The 21859-nt window shown below is 40.1% G+C and overlaps 1 protein-coding gene across 1 annotated transcript in view; it reads right to left on the minus strand.

The window, feature by feature from the left end:
* Window positions 1–3902: 3902 nt before the first annotated feature.
* Window positions 3903–21859, minus strand: part of LOC308554664 (cytochrome P450 3A12-like) — a 30757-nt gene continuing 12800 nt past the window's right edge. The window contains exons 6-13 of the mRNA XM_081132015.1: window positions 21548–21636; window positions 19882–20030; window positions 15542–15669; window positions 14432–14498; window positions 11554–11714; window positions 8895–9121; window positions 5200–5362; window positions 3903–4104 (exon numbers count right to left, since the gene is read on the minus strand). Coding sequence (XP_080988141.1) covers window positions 4009–4104; window positions 5200–5362; window positions 8895–9121; window positions 11554–11714; window positions 14432–14498; window positions 15542–15669; window positions 19882–20030; window positions 21548–21636 — 1080 coding nt within the window. The 3' untranslated portion in view covers window positions 3903–4008. The remainder of the gene's footprint in view (window positions 4105–5199; window positions 5363–8894; window positions 9122–11553; window positions 11715–14431; window positions 14499–15541; window positions 15670–19881; window positions 20031–21547; window positions 21637–21859) is intronic.

Consider the following 21859-nt stretch of genomic DNA (forward strand, 5'->3'; position numbering starts at 1 on the left):
ACATCCTGGGTCTGAGGCTACTCAGCCAAAGTCTCAGGGTACACCAAGGGCAGTCACCATGTTCTTGGGGCCTGAGGACTTTGCAGTGGGGCAAGGTCTCAGGCAGTCATCAGGGCAGAGCCAGTAGAATTCATCAGGCTAAAGCAGATTAAGATTTGCCTGTGTGTAAAGAGGGCTCTGCACAAGAACGGTGGCTCCTGTTGGGTGCACAGGAAAATGGCCCTCACCCTGAAGCCACACAACTCAGTTTCACCCTGTATGACTCCAGCGCCCTCCAAGCTGCCATTCCTCTGGCAGAGCACAAGGTGAGTGCCTTCAAGTGAGATTTTGTGTGCAGGTCCTTGATGAAGATGCCTAGGTTTTCAGCAACCTACTATCTCACCTGGTTGCACCGAATCCCCACTGATTTTCACAGATAGATGTTTTGTGGGCTCTTTTTTCCCAGCACTGGTACTGGGGGCTGGAGAGCCTGGCACATAGGTGGGGCCTCCTGCTCCTCATGAGGGACCTCTGAAGTTGAGATATCATTCCAGATTCTCAACCCCTATATGTGGGTGCAAAGCCAGCCCATTTCCCATTCCGGCCCTCTTACTGGTCTTGATACGAATTCTTTATATCTTTAGTTAGAAGATTTCTGTTTAGCTAGTCCCCAGATGGTTATCCAGGTTTATTGTTCTATAACTTAGTTGTAATTTTGATGTGGTCATAGGAGGAGGTGAGTGCAACTTTTACTTACACTGCCATCTTGGATCTTTCACCCTCATTTCATCTTTGTTCATCAATCAATCGTGTTATGGCACCAACTATAGAAATAAGAGATATAGCACTTTTGAAAATACACACAGATGCTCAAAGAAAATGTAGATTTTTTTCTTTTCATAAATGAGATCATCATCCCCATGAGGCCTTCCCTTTGATAAAACTGGGGTGGAAGAATTTTTTGTTTCCATAAAACAAGTCCTTGGTTTCATTTGGGTAACAAACTTCTGTTTGGCCTTGCTGATCCCCTCTTTTCCAGCTCCTCCCAGGATGAGGTTGGGATGTTTGGGGATGTGAACTATGGAAATGGGAAAGTGGGCCTCAGATCATCACCCCACCCTGTACCTTGCAGGTGATGGCTTCTTCCTGCCCTGGCTCTGCAGAGGGTCTTCAAGGGTCCACTGATGCATTCATGGTTCTATCAGGCGTGAGAGTCTCCCTTGCTAACCTGGGGCCTCTAATAGGCGTCAAGGGCCTAGCCCCACCCTCCACCCAGCCTTGATAAGAGTGCATGTTCACTGCTGTGTGTGGGGTTCCCTTAGTCCTCCTGTGACATCCATGTGCGGGCCCACGGGCTCCCCTCAGATTCTATTATAGGCTGCACTGTGTTCCCTACCCCCAAAATTCATATGTGGAAATCATAACCTCCAGCACCTCAAAATGTGCCTATAGTTGGAGACAGGGCTTCTAAAGTGCTATTTAACTTTAAATGAGAACATATGGGTGGGTCCCAATTTAATATGACAGGTATCCTTACAAGAAAAGGAGATTCAGACACAGACAGGTACAGAGGGAAGACTATGTGAAGACACAGGGACAACATGATCATCTGGTAGCCAAGGAGAGAGGCCTCAGAAGGAACCAATCCTGCTGATACTTTGACCTTGGATTTCCAGCCTCCATAATTGTGAGAAAATTAATTTCTGCTGTTTAAGCCACCAGTCTATTGTACTTTGCTATGGCAGCTTTAGTAGACTAATACAGATCTAGTCTCCTTCCCTCATGGGCCAGAAAAATGGTGTCTGTGGGCTCATGATTGTACAATAATTATGTTTCTGTCTCTCCACTTAAATTATGAAATCCTCCTGGGTAGAAGCCATGGCTTATTCAGTTCTATATTCCTGGGGCCTAAGAGTTCTATACCTGGCATGGAGGTTTTGAATGACTATATGAATGAAGGAATCATCTTCACTTTGCACAGTCACCCTCCAAATTAGTAAGATGGCCCGGCCAGCGTGGCTCAGTGGTTTAGCATCAACCTATGATCTAGGAGATCGAAGTTCGATTCCTGGTCAGGGCACACGCCCAGGTTGTGGACTTGATCCCCAGTAGGGGATATGCAGGAGGCAGCCGATCAATGACTCATCATTCTTGTTTCTATCTCTCTCTCTCTCCCTCTCTCACTCTGAAATCAATAAAAATATTAAAAAATTAATAAAATAGAGAGTGCAGAGGTCACATCACTCTGTAAATAGTCCAATTAATTAATCACTACCAGTTCTTACGGCATGCGTAACAGGAAGGATCATGGGAACAATGATGTAAGCCACTTCCAAGTCTCTGAAATAGGGAGGGTCGAGCTTTCAGCAAATGTGGCCAGGGCTGAGGGACTATTGAAACCTGGAGCAGCTAGCTGGCTATAAGCCCAGTGCCTGCCTCTGACACTTTACCTAAAGTCATTTCAAGATAAATCAATTCACCAAAACCATAAGACATTAAGACCTAGAATGTTCTGTCACTGCCATAGTCCACAAAAATAGAGAAAACAGTAAAATCTGTTTAAGGGATAGTTCACCAAAATACCAATGTGCCAATAGAATGAGGGCAGCAGGGTGGGCCATAGAAAGGGACAATGCAGGTAACAGGGCAGATGTCAGGAAAGACGTAAGTCCAGAAGTAAATAGTAAAGTGCGTTTACAGAAAACTCACTTCTTCACATCATAGTGCAGCATCACAGAGGCCAACATGGGGAAGAAATGAAATTTCAGAAAGTATCTTCCGGAATCCAATGACTGAGTCATTCAACAAATTGGCTCTTCTGCAAATTAATCTGTGGCAAATCTGGCTGCTTCCATGACCTCTGCAGCTCAGAGAGTGCTGTTGTAAAAGTATAAATCTTAACAGCAATGGCCAGCACTGTTGCTGGTTCGCCATGTGCTGGGAATTATTCTGGGAGTCTCATCTGTATTAACTTCCATGAAGTAGGTGGTGTTATCATCCCTGCTTCATGGATGAGGATTCTGAGGTTCTTCACCCAGCTTCTAAGTGGCAGATCCAGTTAATGAATTCAGAGAGAGCCTTCCATCTTGGCCACCACACCCTGCTGGCGGTGGCAATCTTTACCCTTCTATCAGGACAGCTGCTGGGACCCTCCCCCTTTACTTGTATGTATACACAGTCATGTAAACACACACACACAGACACACACACACACACGTAGCTAGCTAGCTATCATCTTTCTATGTAGAAAAGCATGAATTTACACAATACATTCAGTTCCAGTCTCTGAGGCCATAGGGTTCTTTTGAGTTTTCTCTCTTTCTGAATCATAGACATTCTTCTCTAGGAGAGAGGAGCCTGGCTTTCATTATCCATAATACATTTACTTATTTAATACATTTACTCCTTTATGTAGCCAAACCTTGTGCCATCCCCTTTCTACTCACTTATCTTAATATGAGTGAGTTGTGAAAAAGGCCCCATCCAATCAGTGATTGTGATGATTAAAAACATTTAGTCACTGGCTCCCACTGACTTGGTTCTATAGATTCCCCCCTACAGTGCACGAAAGCATTAGATGATTCTACTGTGAAGAGATGTTTATTGAGATGCTCAATATAATATATGATATAGAATATTCAAAATAAAATGTGATATGTCACTACTGCTGTTACCACAATAATTCTTCTTTTCATTAAAGTTTGTTGATAAAATTGTAGAAAATTTTGTATTCTTGGTTAGTGTTAAGAAACAGTAGATGGAGATAGTATTATAAGAACCCAGTAAGCTGGGTCTACATATCTGGCACTTAGTCACCTCCCTTATATTGTGTAATATAAGGGAGGTGACTAAATACTCTATGTAGACATTGAGAGAGCTAAATGAATGTACAGAATCCCTAGTCATTCATCAAGTGCAATAAATTAAGTTCATCTTCATTTCTGGGTTTTATTCACAAAGTACATTGAGATCTCTTGTGTCTGGGCATACAGCTCCCTTGAAGAACAAAGTGTAAGTCCTTAGGGAAAGTCAGGCTCCACTTACAGTCCCATCTCTCAACTCTGCCATTAGAACAATGGGTTTTTCTGGTTGAGTAAGTCCTTGAGATGCTAATTTCAGAGGGATCTGCAAATGTTAAACAGCATATGAGAACCAGTTAATGAAGCACTGTCAACAACAGAAGCAAAGTAGATGAGATACATTGAGCAATAGTGCTGTACAAACATATAAAAATTACTTTTAGCATAATCTATCTTTGCTTTTTTATACTTATTTAGTAAGCTGCCTCAAGACTGGTCAGTGAAAGCATTCATCAATACATTCATTCAAGAAAATATCAATACAACACCTATTCTGTACCAGGCCAGAGACAATATCATGTTGGTTTATGTTTGGTTTAAACTTTAAGTAAAAAGGATGAGTTTTTAAAATTTAAACCAGATTCTTAGGCATTATGAAAAACGTTTTGGAAAAGCTACACAGAGTTAATTTTGTGCATGTTGAAACTTGCAAAGTAACCCTGAGTACATATTACATGTTTTAATTGTGTGACCATCCTTGACTTCTAGAGTCCAGCCACCTCTCCCTGTGGAAACCTTCCAGTTTCATGATGGGAAAAGGTCGTTGTGAAGCTTTGTGCCTGTTTTCTAACATCTCCTGGCTCCCAAGTGTAGTGTAAATAGTAAACTTCTGAAGACATATATAGTGTTTTGACTAATTTTTTAGCTCTATTCTCTCCCAATCACTTCTTCAGTGTTGGGGGAGCTACCAACACAGTCACCTTCTGATCACAGCTGACTGAAGGGCAAGAAAATTATCATGGAGGGTGAGAAGCACCAGCCACAGATGACTGGGAGCTCTCAGAGAGTGTCTTACCCACCCCAGGTGTGCCAGAGACCCACTCCCTCTCAGGGCTGAGTCCCCCATTTGTACACACTTACAGGACTGCTACACAGCTGCCCAAAACCACAAACAAGATGGAAACCATCTCCATCACCCTCCTCTTCTCTGAGAAAGCCTACTTAAGGAAAGGAGCTGCATAATAAATGCGTGAGTCCTAGAAATAAGCCTTATTATAGGGCCTTGCTTGGCATGAATCAATGGAAACTCTTAGGCATGTTTGTGTGTTTGTGTGTGTGTGTGTGTATTATATATATCACTTTTTAAAAAATTTCCCAGCAAAGCATTATCTAGACAATGGTAACATGGTAAGGGTCCGACCTGTGTTTCTTTGCAAGGTTTGAAGGAGAAGTTCTGCAGAACTCTGACGATAGCAACTTTCATGTTCATGATAGCAAACCTCATGCCAATGCAGTTTCGGGGTCCACTTCCAAAGGGCATGTATGTGTAGGGGTTTATGTTGTCCTTGTTCTCCTTACTGAACCTGGTTACACAACAGTAGATGAAAACAATGAGTAAAACATAAACACCACAAGAGCTACATGTTGGGAATTCTTATTTAGGCACCTCAACCAGTAGTATACAGGATGCTCCTGTGGGCTAGTCAGTGAGATCCTCCTATGGTTATTTTGCTGTGAGAATTGTAAGCTACAGATCCTTTCCATTCCCCTTACCCTATGGGAGCTTTCAGTTTCATTGAAGAGATGACATGAATGCTGTTTAAAGGAAAATTTATCTGTAAACACTAAATTACATTCAGGGTATTGAGACGTTCACATTCTGAAAGGCAAGAAGTAAATGAGACTGATTGAAGGAAAAGTAGGTTCCTGCCTCCATCAAATTCATACTTGTCTCATGGAGGAAGGAAGCGGGAATAATTATTTCCTATTAGTTAAGTTGCTATTTTTTTCTTTCCCTTCCCTTCCCTCTTTTCCTCCCCCCTCCTCTGACCTTTCCCCTTCTGCCCCTCTCTCCCTCATTGAATAGCTTAAATCGGATGACTTACATGGGCATATCATGCTGCTCTGCTCTAGTATGATCATGGCTTCCTTGTCTATTTGTTTTTACTAGGCTATAAATTCCTTGAGAGTTGGACCTATGCTTTATTCAAATTTGATTCCTCAATATTTGATAATATTAAGGAAAAATGTGTATTTGGGAAAAGTGATCATGGCATTGTGGTTATGTATTTTTTAAGAGTTTTTATGTTTTGGAGAACATTCAGAATATTTACAGATGGTGTGCCTTAATATGGAAATCAGGAGGAGGGTGTCAGTGGCATGTGGATGGGGCGGTGGACATGGGTTGACGGCTGTAAGGCAGGTGATGAGCACACATATACTCATTAAAAGTATTTCATAACCCCTGCCAGTTTGTCTCAGTGGTTAGAGTCAGCCCTTGGACTGAAGGATCTCAGGTTCGATTCTGGTCAAGGGCATGTACCTCAGTTGTAGGCTTGATCCCAGGCCCCAGTCTGGGCACCTATGGGAGGCAACCAATTGATGTCTCTCTCTCTCTCTTCCCCTTCCACCCTTTCTGAAAAACCATGGAAAAGAATATCCTCGAGTGAGGTATAAAAAAAAAGAGTATTTTATAGATGTGAAGCAAAGAGAAGTACAAGATGGCCAACAGATATGTGAAAAAATGCTCACCACCACTAACTCTAAGGGAAATGCAAATCAAAACTACAATGAGATACCATCTCACTCCCATTAGAAGGTTGCTATCAACAGGACAGGAAATAAATATTGGCGAGGATGTGGAGAAGGAAAACCCTAGAGACTGCTGGTACCAATAGGAATTGGTGCAGCCACCATGGGAAACAGTATGGAGGCTCCCCAAAAGAAAAGAGCTACTGTCTGACCCCGCAATCTCTCTTCTGGAGACGTACCTGAAAAATTTGAACACACTTATTCATAAACATACATGTACCCCTATGTTCACCACCATATTATTTATAATAGTCAAGACATGAAAACAGAACAAGTGTCCTGCAACAGATAATTGCATAAAGAAGATATGCAGCATATATACAACAGAATAGTACTCCACCACAAAAAAGTGAAGTGTTGACAATTGTAACAAAATAGGTGGATCCTGAGGGTGCTACACTGAATGAAATACACCAAATGCACAGGACAAGAACCACATGATCTCAGCCACACATGGGATACAAGACAAAAAGCAACAAATAAACAAACAAACAAATAAAAATAAAATCACAGATACAGACAACAGAATGGTTGTTACCAGAGGGGAAAAAGGGTGTGGGGAGGATGAGGAAGGTGCAGGGGGTCAAATGCCAGGTGATGGGAGAAGACTAGACGTTGATGGTGAGCACATAAGAGTGTACAGATGTTGTATTATATATAACGCTGTACAACTGAAGTCTATATGATATTATTAATCAATGTTACCCCAGTTAATTTTTTTAAAGTGAAAGGTCTCTGATTTCATGTTCATGAAGCTATGGGGGGGGGAACTTCTAAGTTTGGGGGAACCACAGAGGTCCCCTGGCTCAGAAAACAGAGGACTTGGTCAACTAACTTTCTTTTTTTTCTTTTTAATTCTTGTGTGTGTTTTTTTAATATATCTTCATTGATTTCAGAGAGAGAAAAGGAGAGGGAGAGAGAGAGAGAAACATCAACGACAAGAGAGTCATTGATCGAGCCCGCAACCTGGGCATGTGCCCTGACCGGGAATCGAACCCTGATCGCCTGGATCCCAGGTCGACGCTCAACCTGTGAGCCACGCCCGGCCGGGCCAACTAACTTTCTTTCAACAAGTACTATGTGTATAAGCTATGCTAGAGCTAAAGACACCACGGCAAATGAGACAAGATGCACACCATTAGGGATCTTATAGTTGTGCTAATAAAAGTCTAGATCTGAGGGAGTGTCCTCAATAGTTCTTTCCAATTTTGCTCACCAATACAATAAATGGGAAGCATCAGCTCTTTCCAGAGTTCAAGCTGTGCCCAAAGCCAGGCCTTGGCTCTGAATTTACAGAAGAACATGCTAAAGACCCCTAAGGAGGAGTGTCTTAGAAGGTCTAGGAAGCAGATGGTCTCCCTTTGGAGAGTCACCAAATACTGAGCGTAGGAGGAAGCTGACACAGGACTGCAGCCCAAGACAGACTGGGGGACCTGTATTCACCTCTGTCCTCAAGGGGCTGCTTAAACCAGCAGGGTGAGGACCTCTCAGGTTGTCAGCCTGCACCCTCCTAATAATGATAGAGGAACAGCAGCCAATGTTTGTAAAAAATGGAACGTGGGAACACTGGCGGTAAATTCAGAGAGTTAAAGAGAATAGCACAGAAAAACTTAAAGAAAAACAGCCATATTCCTAAAATCAGATAGGGATTAAGTAAATTATAGCATATGCATACAATCACAGATATATAGATATATAGATATATATAGAGAATGGTGTTTTATACATAGGATGTAGTTTATAGTTTACTGTTAAATAAAATAAGTAATGTAAAACATACTATCATTCTAATTTTTTAAAATCTACATATGCATAGAAAATGCCAATAATGACATACATCACATTATTAATGACACCTGTATTAAGGTATTGGGACTATAGACAAATACAACTTATTTTTTAATCTTCACCTGAGGATATTTTTTCCATTGCTTTTCAGAGAGAGTGAAAAGGAGAGAAAGAAAGAGAAACATCAATGTAAGAGAGACACATTGATTGGTCACCTCCTGCACAGACCTGGGATCCAGCTTGCAACTGAGGTATGTGCCCTTGGCCGGAATCGAACCCGGGACCCTTCAATCCGCGGGTCAATGCTCTAAGCACTGAGCCAACTAGGACTCTTTTTTTCTAGTCTAGAGATTGTAAAATAAAATCACTCGTGTAGGAAAAACAAACTTATAAAAATAAAAAGGTATATAAATAAATGATTGTACAACCACATGTTCATCATCTATACCAACAGACATCAGAATATGCTCCAACCAGCCTGGATCAGGGTGGGTTCCCCTTCCCGGGGCCCAGTACCTTTCAGGACGGAACTCCTCAGGCTCTGACCAGTACTTTGGGTCTCGTTGAAGAATAAAGTTTGGCACCATCACCACTGTCCCTTTGGGAATGAACACCCCATTGATTTCCACATCCTTCTTACAGGCTCTCTCAAGTCTACCAGCAATTGGGAATAATCTGAGAGTCTCATTCAACACCATGTCGAGATACTCCATCTGTACCAGGGCATCGTAGGTGGGAGGTGCCTGGGAAGAAAGAAACAGATTTTGATAAATTGAGATTTGAGATCAGCTTTCACCTCAGTCTATGTAGTTCTGTAGAAATGTTAGGAGCTCCAAAGAATAACTTCTTTTGGTGAAAGACCTTAGGATTTATAGACATTTTAATATCTATCCTGTCCTTTGGCTTGCTTAATGGCCATGGAGATGTGTGGAGTAGTTATGACTATGGGGAGACCTTGGGGACAATTCCGTAAACAGGACCCCAAATCCCTCACATTATTATGTGGTGATTTTTTTAATCTCATGTGAACAAATGTGACTAATAGACTATGACCCATACTCTTAACTGAAATATGTCAACGTCACTGTTTCCTTTCAAAAGAGAGGCCACACTTCTGTACCAAGGAAAGAGAATGTGTAAAAGAGAAAAATCCCTACTTGACATAAAGTGTTTTAGTTGAAAAAGCCTGCTTGCTAACCCTTTAGATTATCTATATAATTTGGAGGGAAACACTACACACACAGAAACTCTATAAATAACGTGGAGAGAAACAAGTTCCTTTCTAAACCAAATATGGCAAAAGAAGGGTGTGACTGGATGCTGGCTACCAGAGCGCACGCTTTCATTCTAGCGAAGGTTATATAGAGATGGAACCCCACTCAGTGCCATCCAGCCTTGCAGGAACAGTCTCCTAGTTGTTGCTTCAGGGTTTCACTGTAAGCTGTGAAGATCTCAGGCAAGCCTCTCCAGCCCCAGAAGCCAGCCTCTTCACACCACAAACAGTTCCAGTTTTGTCAGATATCTGAAGCAGTGTGGGCAATATGTGGTGTTATATTGAAGAGGCAATATTGCAGAGGTTAAGGGCTAGGCTAGTGGCTTCTCCACCACTAGCTATATGGCTAGTGTGTGAAAGTGATTTCATCTCTCGGTAGCTCAGTTTTCTGATATGTTACATGGAGATAATTAGAGTTGATACTTCATAGGATGTGCGGCAGAGACATTCACTGCTCACCCAATATCCATGTAGTCTCCTGTTATCTCCCAGCCCACTTGAAATTAGGGAAACCAGCTTTGAGAATGGGCTGTGAGCTGAAGTGATGTATGTCAGTTCTGAGCCAAAACATTTGAAAATCCAGTGAGCAACACTCTAGTTCTTTATTTCCCAACCAAGATGAAGGCCTTGTGTTCCAGAAAGTGCAGCTACAAGAAAGTGGGGCTTTTTTAGCTTATAGTTCCACATAACTATATGGAACAGAGACTCCCATTCCCATCCTCTTCTAACAATCCATGTTGGACATATAAACATGAGAAGTAAACTTTTGCTATGTAAAGTCACTGAGATTTGAGGACCAATCTGTTACTGAGGTATAAACTAGCCTATCCTGGCTAATATAGAACATTTTAAAGATTAAGTTCATTTATAAATACAAGACATTTAAGATAGACATATACAGTAAGGGGCAAATGTTAGCTATCAGTGTTGTTGTTGTAATTATTACTATAACAAAGCAGAACACAATGCTTTAGCTAGTCTCTGTCTTTTAGTGACCTTTCCATCTTATTACTATCAAAAGAATGCCAATGTGGGCTTTCCCTGAGAAGAAAGATAATCTTTAATTAGGTAGGTTTTAAAATCTTTATACCTGAAAGGCTTATAACTCAGAGAAGTCATATGACCTGTCCAAAACCATAGTCTGGACTCAGATCTCTGTCTTCTATTTCCTACCCTATGCTCTTTCCTGTATATCAGGCTTCTCCTAGTCTACAATGTTTACCCAGGGTGTAGACTGCACTATTTGTGCCAGTTTTCCACCCTTGCCTGTGTCCATGCCCTTAGTCATCTAATTGTGTGGTGCCCTCCTATTATGATGCTGGGGCTGGCCATGTAGCATGTTTTGAATCAATGGAATGTTGGCTAAGAGTCATGCAAGCAGAATTCTCAAAGGCACCCATATGCTTGGGCTTCTTGCTCTTTCCCTCGACCATGACCTGAGAAGAACACACCCAGGCTAGTTGTCTGGAGTATGGGAGATGTGTGGAGAATGTGTAGAGCTGAGTCGCCCACCAGCTTAGCCAAGGCCAGTCTAGATCAGCTAACAGCCAGACCAAAGAAAGTCCTGTCAATATCAACACAGATAATTACCCAGACACTTGAGCAATAAGAGTTTATTGTTAATTGCCACTGAGGTTTCTTAATTTTTATTTTTACTTGACATTATTGTGATAACAGATAACTGATATGCCAGAAAACCACTTTGTTCAAAGATCTTATAATCTGTGAAAAGCACATATTACCTAAATTGATTTGTTTTTGTCTCTTTACATCCTTCCTAAATAGCACAGATAAAAGAATTGATGCTTATGCTCTTTGCAAAAATTCTCCTAAGAAGTGGTGAGGAGGCATCCTTGCTAAGGCTTCACATTCTCCCTCCCTCTCCAGGTATCACCCACTCACCTTATTGGGAAACGTTGCATCAATCTCCTCCTGTAATTTCTGCTGCACATCAGGGTGTGTGGCCAGCAAATACATAAAGAAGGAAAGAGACGTGCTAGTGGTCTCATATCCAGCAAAAATAAAGATAATAGACTGGGCGACAAGCTCCAGATCAGACAGAGCTAGAAGGGAAAAAAAAGACATTTTAGGTAAAGCAGGTCAGTGTACAACATCACAGTTTAGATGATGAGAAATGCAAATGAAACGCCAAACTGCTAGAAGAAAAAAGAGGAAATTAATTCAGAACAAATTGGGTGGGCTCACACTCTAATGTGTATACTACAGATCCAGAAAAAGGCAAAAAAAAAAAAAAAGAGTCAATCCAGTTTTTCCAAAGGACGACACCATTCTTGGCCATCTGCTCCTGGTTACATCACTCTCACCACTAACTGAGCTGTGTAATTCCAGAGAGAGTGTTCTTGTGAAACAAACACAGTATGTTATTGGAGAATCCTAAAAGTAGTTTAGTTACAAGTAATATGGGGTAGCATTCTCCCCCAGGAAAAATTTAAATCATTTTGTATGAATATACCTGAAAATTTTTTGAGACAGTTTGCAATACTAAGGTTTAGGTAGAGAAAATTAAAAGATATTTCTTCTAAGTTTTCGGAACTTAAGAGAACAATAATGGGCTACAGATAAACTATTCTACTCAAGGTATTGTCCATGGACCAGCAGCATCAGCAGTATCTGGGAGCTCATTAGAAATGCAGAATTTCAAACCCCACACTAGAATGATCAAATCACAATTATGAACTTTCAAGTTATGTGGTGATTTGGGTGCACAATCTAGCTTGAGAAGCATGGATTATACCTTGAAGAGGCAGGCATCAGGTAATAGAAGACCTGGGACACATGTCTTCAAATGGATGATCTCAGATGTATATAGAAACTGCTGAGATAGACAAAAAGCTAGAAAAGTGTTGACTGATCCTAGTCTAATCATTGGCATTGAAATAGCTGAAGAATAAATGTGTCAACAGAAGGGCACTGGACAGTATGAAATAGAAAAATAGGGCCTAGTGAGTGGAATTAGCAAAGTTTATTCAATCATGACCTGAATGTCATCTTTCTCATCTCTACTCTACTTTATGCTCAGCAAACAGCTCTTGTGAGCAAACTGCCCCCCCCTTTTTTTAAATTTATCTTTATTGTTGAAAGTATTACAGGTGTCCCATGTTTCCCCCCATTGATCCCCTCCACCTGGCTCCCTTTTTTATTTTCTCCTGAGAGAATAAATGTGGTTAAACTCTAATCTATTTGCTTGGGACTGGATTCGGACCTTTAGATATTAGAGCACCGAAATAAACATGGTACTCCCCACAACCTTGTAATTCACAACTAAAACAAGACAGGTCTACAGAGTTCCAATTTTCCAAAGATGATTTTTATTATGCTCTTGGGGGTAAATTCAACTATCAAATTCCTTCCCTCAGTTAGGAAATACCTCATGATATTCCAAGTTTAGAGCTCTGCTGCCCAATATGGTAGCCACTAGCTATATGTGTTTATTTAAATTTTAACTAATTAAAATTAAATATAATTTAAGATTCAGTTTTCAGTTGTGCTGCTCACATGTCAAGTGTGCAATAGCCACATGTGCCTACTGGTAATTCTATTGAACAATGCAGATATAGAATATGTTCTCCTTCATTACAGAAAGCTATATTGGACCACACAGATAGATGATAGATTAGATAGGTAGGTAGGTAGGTAGATAGATAGATAGATAGATAGATAGATAGATAGATAGATAGATAGATAGATGATAGATAGATAGATAGATAGATAGATAGATGATAGATAGATGATAGATAGATAGATAGATAGATAGATAGATAGATAGATAGATGATAGATAGATAGATAGATAGATAGATGATAGATAGATAGATAGATAGATAGATAGATAGATAGATAGATAGATGATAGATAGAGAATGGATGGAAGAATAGATGATAGATTAGATAGATAGATAGATAGATAATAGATAGATAGATAGATAGATAGATAGATAGATAGATAGATAGGTAGATAGATAGATAGATAGATAGAAAGATGCTAGGTGGGTAGATAGATAAAAGAAAGAAGGAAAGAATAAAAATTTAAGAAAAACATGATGTATTGAGAAAAGAATGACGTAAAGAGAGTAAATTTCTAATAAATGAGATCATATTGATATAAAATTTAAAAACCAATAAATAAATGAGGAGAAATGAAAGCTCTCCCTTACAGTGGAACATCAACTCATAAATGTAGAAGAAATGTTGCAATTAGAAAGTCATCATTTTGCTACCATCGTAGTCAAAAACCATCCGTGGATGATAAAACTAGCAGGTGGATGTATAAAGAGGAACAGAATACTTACTTAGCCTCAAAGGCTTCCCCAGTGAAGACTCTGCCACTAAGTAAATGAAAAATAAAGCTTTACAGTAGATTAAGCTACGGAACACAATTTTAACCAAGTGTTCCAAGTTAAGGTCACCAACACTGGGGCAATGTGCTTCCCGATGTGATGAAGTCTTGATGCAAATTTCCGTGCAGCTGGATGAGGCCAGAGAATAGACACTGGAAACAAGCTCCCCAGAGATTCTGATGTGGGTGATCCGCAGACCACTGACTGACCTCTGGGCATACAATTCTTGTATATGGTACCCTTCAAGCTTTGAACATAGCTGTGGCACATGCTTCTAGAAAGTGCCTCTGGCTACCACTCATATCTGAGCATATGTCTTCAATTTGGCAGAAACTCTTATCTGCCTGGAAAACGTCCTGCACATTTTCAGAACCACCGCTGCCTCTGAGCCCCCCACTGGCCCTCTGAAGCGTGCCTAGTGTACCTTTATGGGAGTCTGCTTCTTTGGCATTCTGGGAGTTAATCATCAGCTGAAGAAAGTCCACTCGGTGCTGGAAGCAGAAGGAGAAATTTCAGTGTTAGAAAGGAATAAATCAAGGGTGCAGCACTAAATTTCTTTTGTAATAAAATGGCCCCTTTAAGTCCAGAAGTGTGTCTAGTGTTGCTTGAGTCATCAGGGAATAAAAACATCCAGCTGCAAGTTTGGAGAGCAGGATGTTTCCCCGAGAAAAATCTAGCCCTTATGTCCAGCTGCTTTTTGGTCCCCACTCTCTCTGATCTTCAGCTTCTCTCACTTTTGAACACAGCTTCCTGGCCAAAGAGTTGCCTGGCCCCTCTCCTGTCATACCTGCTTGCTCACAGAAATGTCCCGGATCGAAGCCTTCTTTCCCTCTCGCCTTAATTCTCAGTGAACGACCACATGGATTAACCTCCTGATATCTGAAGTTCATTGGCAGTTTTTCTGTGAGCAGCTTCAGTGCCCACCGTCCTAGAACTGCCCACATGTTCGGTGCGACCCTGGGGCACCCAGCCCTAGCCCACGGCCTGCAGACATCCTCGTGCCGGCCTCCAGGTCCGTGAAGGCAACGCTGGGTTAGGCAGCCTGCAGCCTCAACGCCAGGGAAGGCCGCGGCCCTGCCCGGTGTCTGAGCAGCTGCAGTTAACGCGGAGCAGCTCCACGGGTCCCGGGGGGACACCACTGCAGAATGTGTAAAATACGAGGCTTGGAACTGATGTGATTCTTGCAAATTTAAAATCTGGGGAATTGTGATACCAGGAAAATCACTTTTACACAGTAATTTTAATACTTTGACAATTTATTGAAGGAAAGTAGAAAACTTTTTCTCAATAACATCCATGCAGTGATATACTGACCCTTGTGCCTATTACTACATTTTAGACGTCTCTCTGACTCACTTGGTATTTCCTTTCCTATCCTCCACCTTGTTCATTCCACACAAAATGTTATAACTTTCCTCCTGTAAACCTACAGTTCTCTACTAACCTAAGAAAAGAGAAGTGCACAAATCATACGTACACAGCTCAATAAATTATCAAAGAGGAAACACACTCACACAACCACACCAGATTTTACCTTTTGGTTATCTTGGAGGCGACTTTCTTTCATCTTTTTTACAGATTTTTTGAAAAAATCAGTAACACTTTTTGGAAACAGAGTAATATTAAATGATTCAAAAACTGGGCCAAGGAATGGAAAGAGTGCTGTAAGAAAAAAAGAAAATACAAATGAAACACAATGAAATACAATGAAAATACAAACTGTACCTGGAGCAATTATAATTTTCCCTACCAGTCAGAAGAGTAAAAGACACCAGGCTTCTCAGCCAGGAGCCAGTACCTCTATGACCTTTGCTCAGACTTACAAGCCCATGGCTGAGCAAGGGCAAGTCCACGCACAGGGGCCATCATTATAGCAGTGGGATCAGTGGCCCCTTCCTCATCTTTTGGGTGACTAAAGGAACAGAATTACAACCCTCAACAGCTTTGCCTTTTATCTTTTAAACTAGATTGTCTCTGAATAAACCAGACCAGAGTCTGAACTTTAATTAAATGTACTGTTCAAGAAATAGTCAGATGCACATGCATTGACACAGTAGAACACTAGATACTAAAATGTCAACAATTATATGAGTGTTTAATTATAGGAGAGTCTTATTTCTTCTTTGTCTTTTAAAACAATTCTGACATTTTTTATAAGAAATGTGCATTGTATAATAATACAAATATTAACCAAAATATATTTTAAAAAAGAATTTGCAGTCAGGATAGAAATAATACAGTGCACATCTTTCAGCCATAAGGGAATAAAATTAGAAATCAATAACAAAGACAATTGGGAAACTCACTAATATGTGGAAATTAAAAAACACCCTTCTAAATAACCCATGGGTCCTACAAAAAATCAAAAGGGCAATTAGGAATTACTTTGAAGAGACAACGTAACAAAATGAAAAGAAAACATAACAAAATTTATCAATAGAGCAAAAGCAGTGCTCAGAGACAAGCCTGTGGCTATGTGTCTACATTTAAAAGGAACAAAGATCTCAAATCAATAAACAAACTTTCCCTCTTAACACACTGGAAAGAAAGAGCAAACAAAACCAAAAGCCAGCAGGAGGAAGCAGATAACACAGATGAGGAAAGAAACTAATAAAATAAAGAATAAAAACAATAGAGATCGATGAAATCAAAAGATTCTTTGAAGACATTTAGATAAATTGACCAAGAAAAAAGAAGATTCAAACTACTAGCATCAGAAATGAAAAACAGGAAGTTACTACTGACATTAAAAAATTTAAAAACTATAAAGGAATATTATGAACAACTGTATGCCAATAAATTAGATAACTTTGATGAAATGGACAAATTTCTAGAAAGACGCAACTATAGAAACTGACTCATAAAGAAACAGAATAGACCAATAACAAGAAAAAAGACTGAATTCGTAATCAAGAAACTACCCACAAAGAAAAGCTCAGGACCAGATGACTTTGATGGTGAATTCTACCAAATATTTAAAGAACACCAATTTTTCACAAACTCTTCCACAAAATAGAAAAGGAGGGAGCACTTCCAAACTGATTGTACAAGGCCAATATTACCCTGATACTAAAACCACACAAAGATATCACAGGAAAAGAAAGCTACAGACCAATATATTTTATGAACATGGATGCACTAATCCTTAACAAAACACTAGCAAACTCAATTCAGAAATGTATAAAAGGAATTACATACCACAACCAAATGGGGTTTATCCCAGAAATGCGAGGCTGTGTAATACACTATACCAATAGAGTAAAAAACAAAAGCCACATGATCATCTCAGTACAAGCAGCAATAGTATTTGACTAAATACAACACCTTTTTGTGATAGAAAACACTCAACAACCTAGACATAGAGAGGAATTTCCTCATCCTGGTAAAGGCCATGTATGGAAAACCCATAGCAAACACCATACTTCAGAGTGGAAGCCTGAATGCTTTCCCCTAAGCTTAGGAACAAGACAAGAACGCCTCTTTCACCACTTCTATTCAACATTATGCTAGAGGTTCTAGCCAGGGGAAGGAGCTTTAAAAAGAAAAGAAATAAAAGGTATGGACATAGGAAATGGACAATAAAAACTACCCCTGGAATCAGACAACATAACCTTGTATACAGAAAATCCTTAAATATCCACCAAAAACCTATTAGAATTCATAAACAAGTTCAGTAGGGTTTCAGGATACAAGATCAATATACAGGGTGAGTTGTAATTTTATAAGTTGCAATAAACAATTCAAAAGTGAAATGAAGAAAACAGTTCCAGTTGCAATACCTGGAATCAAGAGAATACTTAGAAATAAATTTAACAAAAGAAGAGCAAAACTTATAGTTAGAAAATGATGAAACATTGTTGAAATAAATTAAAGTAGGTTTAAGTAAATTGAAAAACATATATGTTCATGGATCAGAAAATTTCATCTTGTTAAGATGGCGATACTACCCAAATTGATCTACAGATTTAATGCATTGTCTATCAGACTCCTAACTTGATTATAGAAAATGACAAGCTAAATTTAAAATTTTTATAAAATGGCAAAGGACCCAGGATAGGCAAGTATGAAAAAAAAAGAATATACTTATAAAACTCACACTTCCTGATTTCAAAACTTACCACTTACAATAATTAGGGCAATGTGATACTGGCATAAGGATAGACATATAGAATAAAATTTAGAGTCTGAAATAAACTCAAGTGCCTAAGGTCAACTAAATTTAAAAGGAATTAAATTTAGTTTTAAATTACAGTTGAGATACAATATTATATTAGTTTCAGGTGATCAATATAGTGATTAGACATTTATATACCATATGAATGATCACCCTGGTAAGTCCATTACCCACCTGAAACCATACATACTTATTACAGCATTACTGACCATATTTTCTATTCGGTACTCTTCATCCCCATGACTCTTTTTTATAACTGGCAATTTGTACTTAATTCCTTTTACCTTTTATACCCATCCCTTCAACTGCCCTCCCGTCTGGCAATCATCAATTTGTTTTCTGTATCTATGAGTCTGTTTCTATTTTGTTTGTTTTGTTTTTTTAGATTCCGCATAGAAGTGGAATCATATGGTATTTGTCTTTCTCTGTCTGATTTATTTCACTTAGCATAATACCTTCTAGGTTCATCCATGTTGCCTCAAATGGTAAGATTTCATTTTTTATGGCTAATATCCCATTCTATATATGTACCACAACTTCTTTATTCATTTGTCTATTGATGCACACTTAGGTTGCTTCCATATCTTGGCTATTGTAAATAATATTTCAATGGACATAAGGTGTGTATATATCTTTTTAAATTAGTGTTTTCAATTTCTCAGTAAATACCTGGAAATGAAATTCCTGGGTCATATGGTAGTTCCACTTTTTATTGTTTGAGGAACATCATTACTGTTTTCCATAGTGGCTGCTCTAATTTACAATCCCCTCAACAGTGCATGAGAGTCCCCTTTTCTTCACAATTCCACCAACACTTGTCTGTTGATTTATTGATGGTAGCCATTCTGACAGGTATGAGGTGATACCTCACTGTGGTTTTAATTGGCTTTTTTTTTTTTTTTTTAATATATCTTTATTGATTTCAGAGAGAGGAAGAGAGAGATAGAAACATCAATGATGATGTCATTGATTGGCTGCATTCCGCAACCCGGGCATGTGCCGTGACCGGGAATCGAACCCTGATTTCCTGGAACCTAGGCCGATGCTCAACCACTGAGCCACGCCTGGCTGGGCAGTTTGCTTTTTTTAAAAATGAGTGGCAGTGTTGAGTATCTTTTCATATGTCTATTGGACATTCGTATGTCTTCTTTAGAGAAATGTCTACTCAGATTAAGATCAACTGAATTTTGAGAACGGGTCTAAGTCCATTCAGTGGGGAAAAACAGGCTTTTTAATAAATGATGCTGGGACAGCTGGATAGCCATATGCAAAAGAATGAAGTTGGGCTCATACATTATACCATACATAAAAACAAAATAAAAATGAGTATTTTTTAGAGTCCACATTAAATGAGATCATACAGTATTTGTCTTTCTCTGTCTGACTTATTTCACTTAGCATAACGCCCTCAAAGTCCATCCATGTTGTTGCAAATGGCAGGACGTCCTTCCCCTTTATGGCTAGATAGCACCCATTTTATCTATCTATCTATGTATGCCACATTTTTTATCTGTTTATCTGTCAACAGAAACTAGGTTGTAAAAATGATAGAATTGTACATTTTAAATGGATGAATTATATAGTATGTGAATTATATCTGAAATGAGCTTTTATAGAAAGAGAGAGAGGAGAAAGAAGGAGAGAGAAGGGAGAGGTGGGAAAGGGGGAACAAGGAAAAAGAAATACAGTAGTCCACATACTTATGCAGAGAATGAACGGATTGAAGAAACTAAATTTCAAGAGCTGCTTGACATTTTCCACAAAGGGATCTTGTGGGTTGTTGAGGGAATCGATGTTCACTCCAAATGATGTGCTAGTAATCACATCCATGCTGTAGGCCCCAAAGATGCTGAGTAGAGAAAGAAAGACATAGAAAATTAAAATCAGCAACTCTCTACTATCCTTATGCAACAAAAACAAGAGGGGCATGTAAATTCATATACCCAGGCAAAGACAGGTAAAGAGCCACACAACTGTCAAAACCATCTGCTGGACCATCTAAAGAATCTGTGCTCCTGTCACACTCAGTCATGAGGTGCAGCTGGCCCTATGCTGGGTCATGGGCACACTAAGGCAAGTTAGACCCACCTGTGAGCACACGAGATCAGTCAGAGGGATGGAGACACATAACCAGGCAAATTACAGTAGTGTTTGGAGTCTGGACAATAGTACCAGTGCTGTGCCTGAGCAGGACAAAGGGTAGACAATGAACTCTTCCTAGTGGAATCAAGAAAGGTGACACTGATGTGGCTCTTGCCTCACACAGTATCTGTGCTCAGAGCTGATTCTGCTCCAGCACATTACAGAACAGCAGCACTGGTCTGAGTTGCCAGGAACACCATCCCTCCTTCTCTGCACTCCTGCTAAAGCTCCTGAAAGACCCACTCTCCTCAACTCCAGTGATCCGAAGTTGCCTCGAGGGCAGGCTCATTTCTGTAAAATGTAAGAATTAAGAATGTTCCTGGCTTAAAAAATACTAATAATAAATCACTCCAAAATCGATTTGGGGGAATCTCAGAGGTGAGTGATCACATGTCCCCAGTTTTCCCAGATCAGTCTCACTTTACCTCTGTTGTTCCCCCATAGTTAGAAGAGTCTTACATTTTTAAGATTTTTAAAATATATTTTATTGATTTCAGAGAGAGGAAGGGAGAGGGAGAAGAGAGCTGAAACATCCATGATGAGAGGGTCATTGATGGGCTGCCTCCTGCACGCCCCCGACAGCCTGCCCATGTGCCCTGACCAGGAATTGAACCATGATCTCCTGGATCAAAGGGCGATGCTCAACCATGAGCCACATCCAGCCGGGCGGAAGTATCTTACTTTAGAAAATAAATGACATGCTCGCCCTACCCATAGTCTGTACAGGACCTTCTTTATTCTGAGACTAAGGAAAGGAGAAGTGATGGTAAGGTTTAGTATTTAGTGTTTTGCTGGTATCCCCACCAAAATCATGAAGGGGTTTAAGTTGTTCCAAGTTCCACGTTGCAAATTCCCTGCGCCACCCACTGCCCACCAACACATAGCAGTGCCTTCCCTGCCCTATGTCACACTCTCTACACCAAAACTGCTACAATCGTGTTTCTACTTTCTAAGCTGGGTATTTTTGTCTTCCAGAATATCCAAGGTGACAATTAAGCAGACAAATTAATCCTGGTGCATGTACACAGGAAAAGATCTTTCTCTCCTGGCTGCCCTGCCTTTCTGGGTGAGCCACGTCTTCTCGGGCAGCCCCCTGGAGTTCTAACACCACACACCTACTTCTGTTTGGTCACCAGAGGAACTCAACAGTGGGAGTTTCGGCTGTCAGGCGGCTGGAGGCCTTGGGGCAGAGCTCAGAATCGCAGCAGCTGGACTCCTACTTACTCTTTCAAGGTGACGGGCTTGCCTTTCTCTGCTTCCTTCCTCAGGTTCCTCACCAACACATCTCCATACTTGCCAACGATGGGGAACATCTAGACACAAAATACAGCACCACCCGCAATTAAATGTGAAGACTCGTGTCCTAGAGAACCTACCTTTCTCAAGCATGGAGCAGTAAGCGATATTTTATAATGAAGCTTATAATGCCACTTCTAGGACATAAAAATGAAAGACCATTTTTAGGAAGCTCAAATTCAGCAGGCTACCCTTGGAAAGAAACTACCTTATTTTCTACCTGTTCCAGATGCATTCTTT

This window comes from Miniopterus schreibersii, assembly GCF_964146895.1.
Source record: "Miniopterus schreibersii genome assembly, chromosome: 3".
Taxonomy (NCBI): Eukaryota; Metazoa; Chordata; class Mammalia; order Chiroptera; family Miniopteridae; genus Miniopterus; species Miniopterus schreibersii.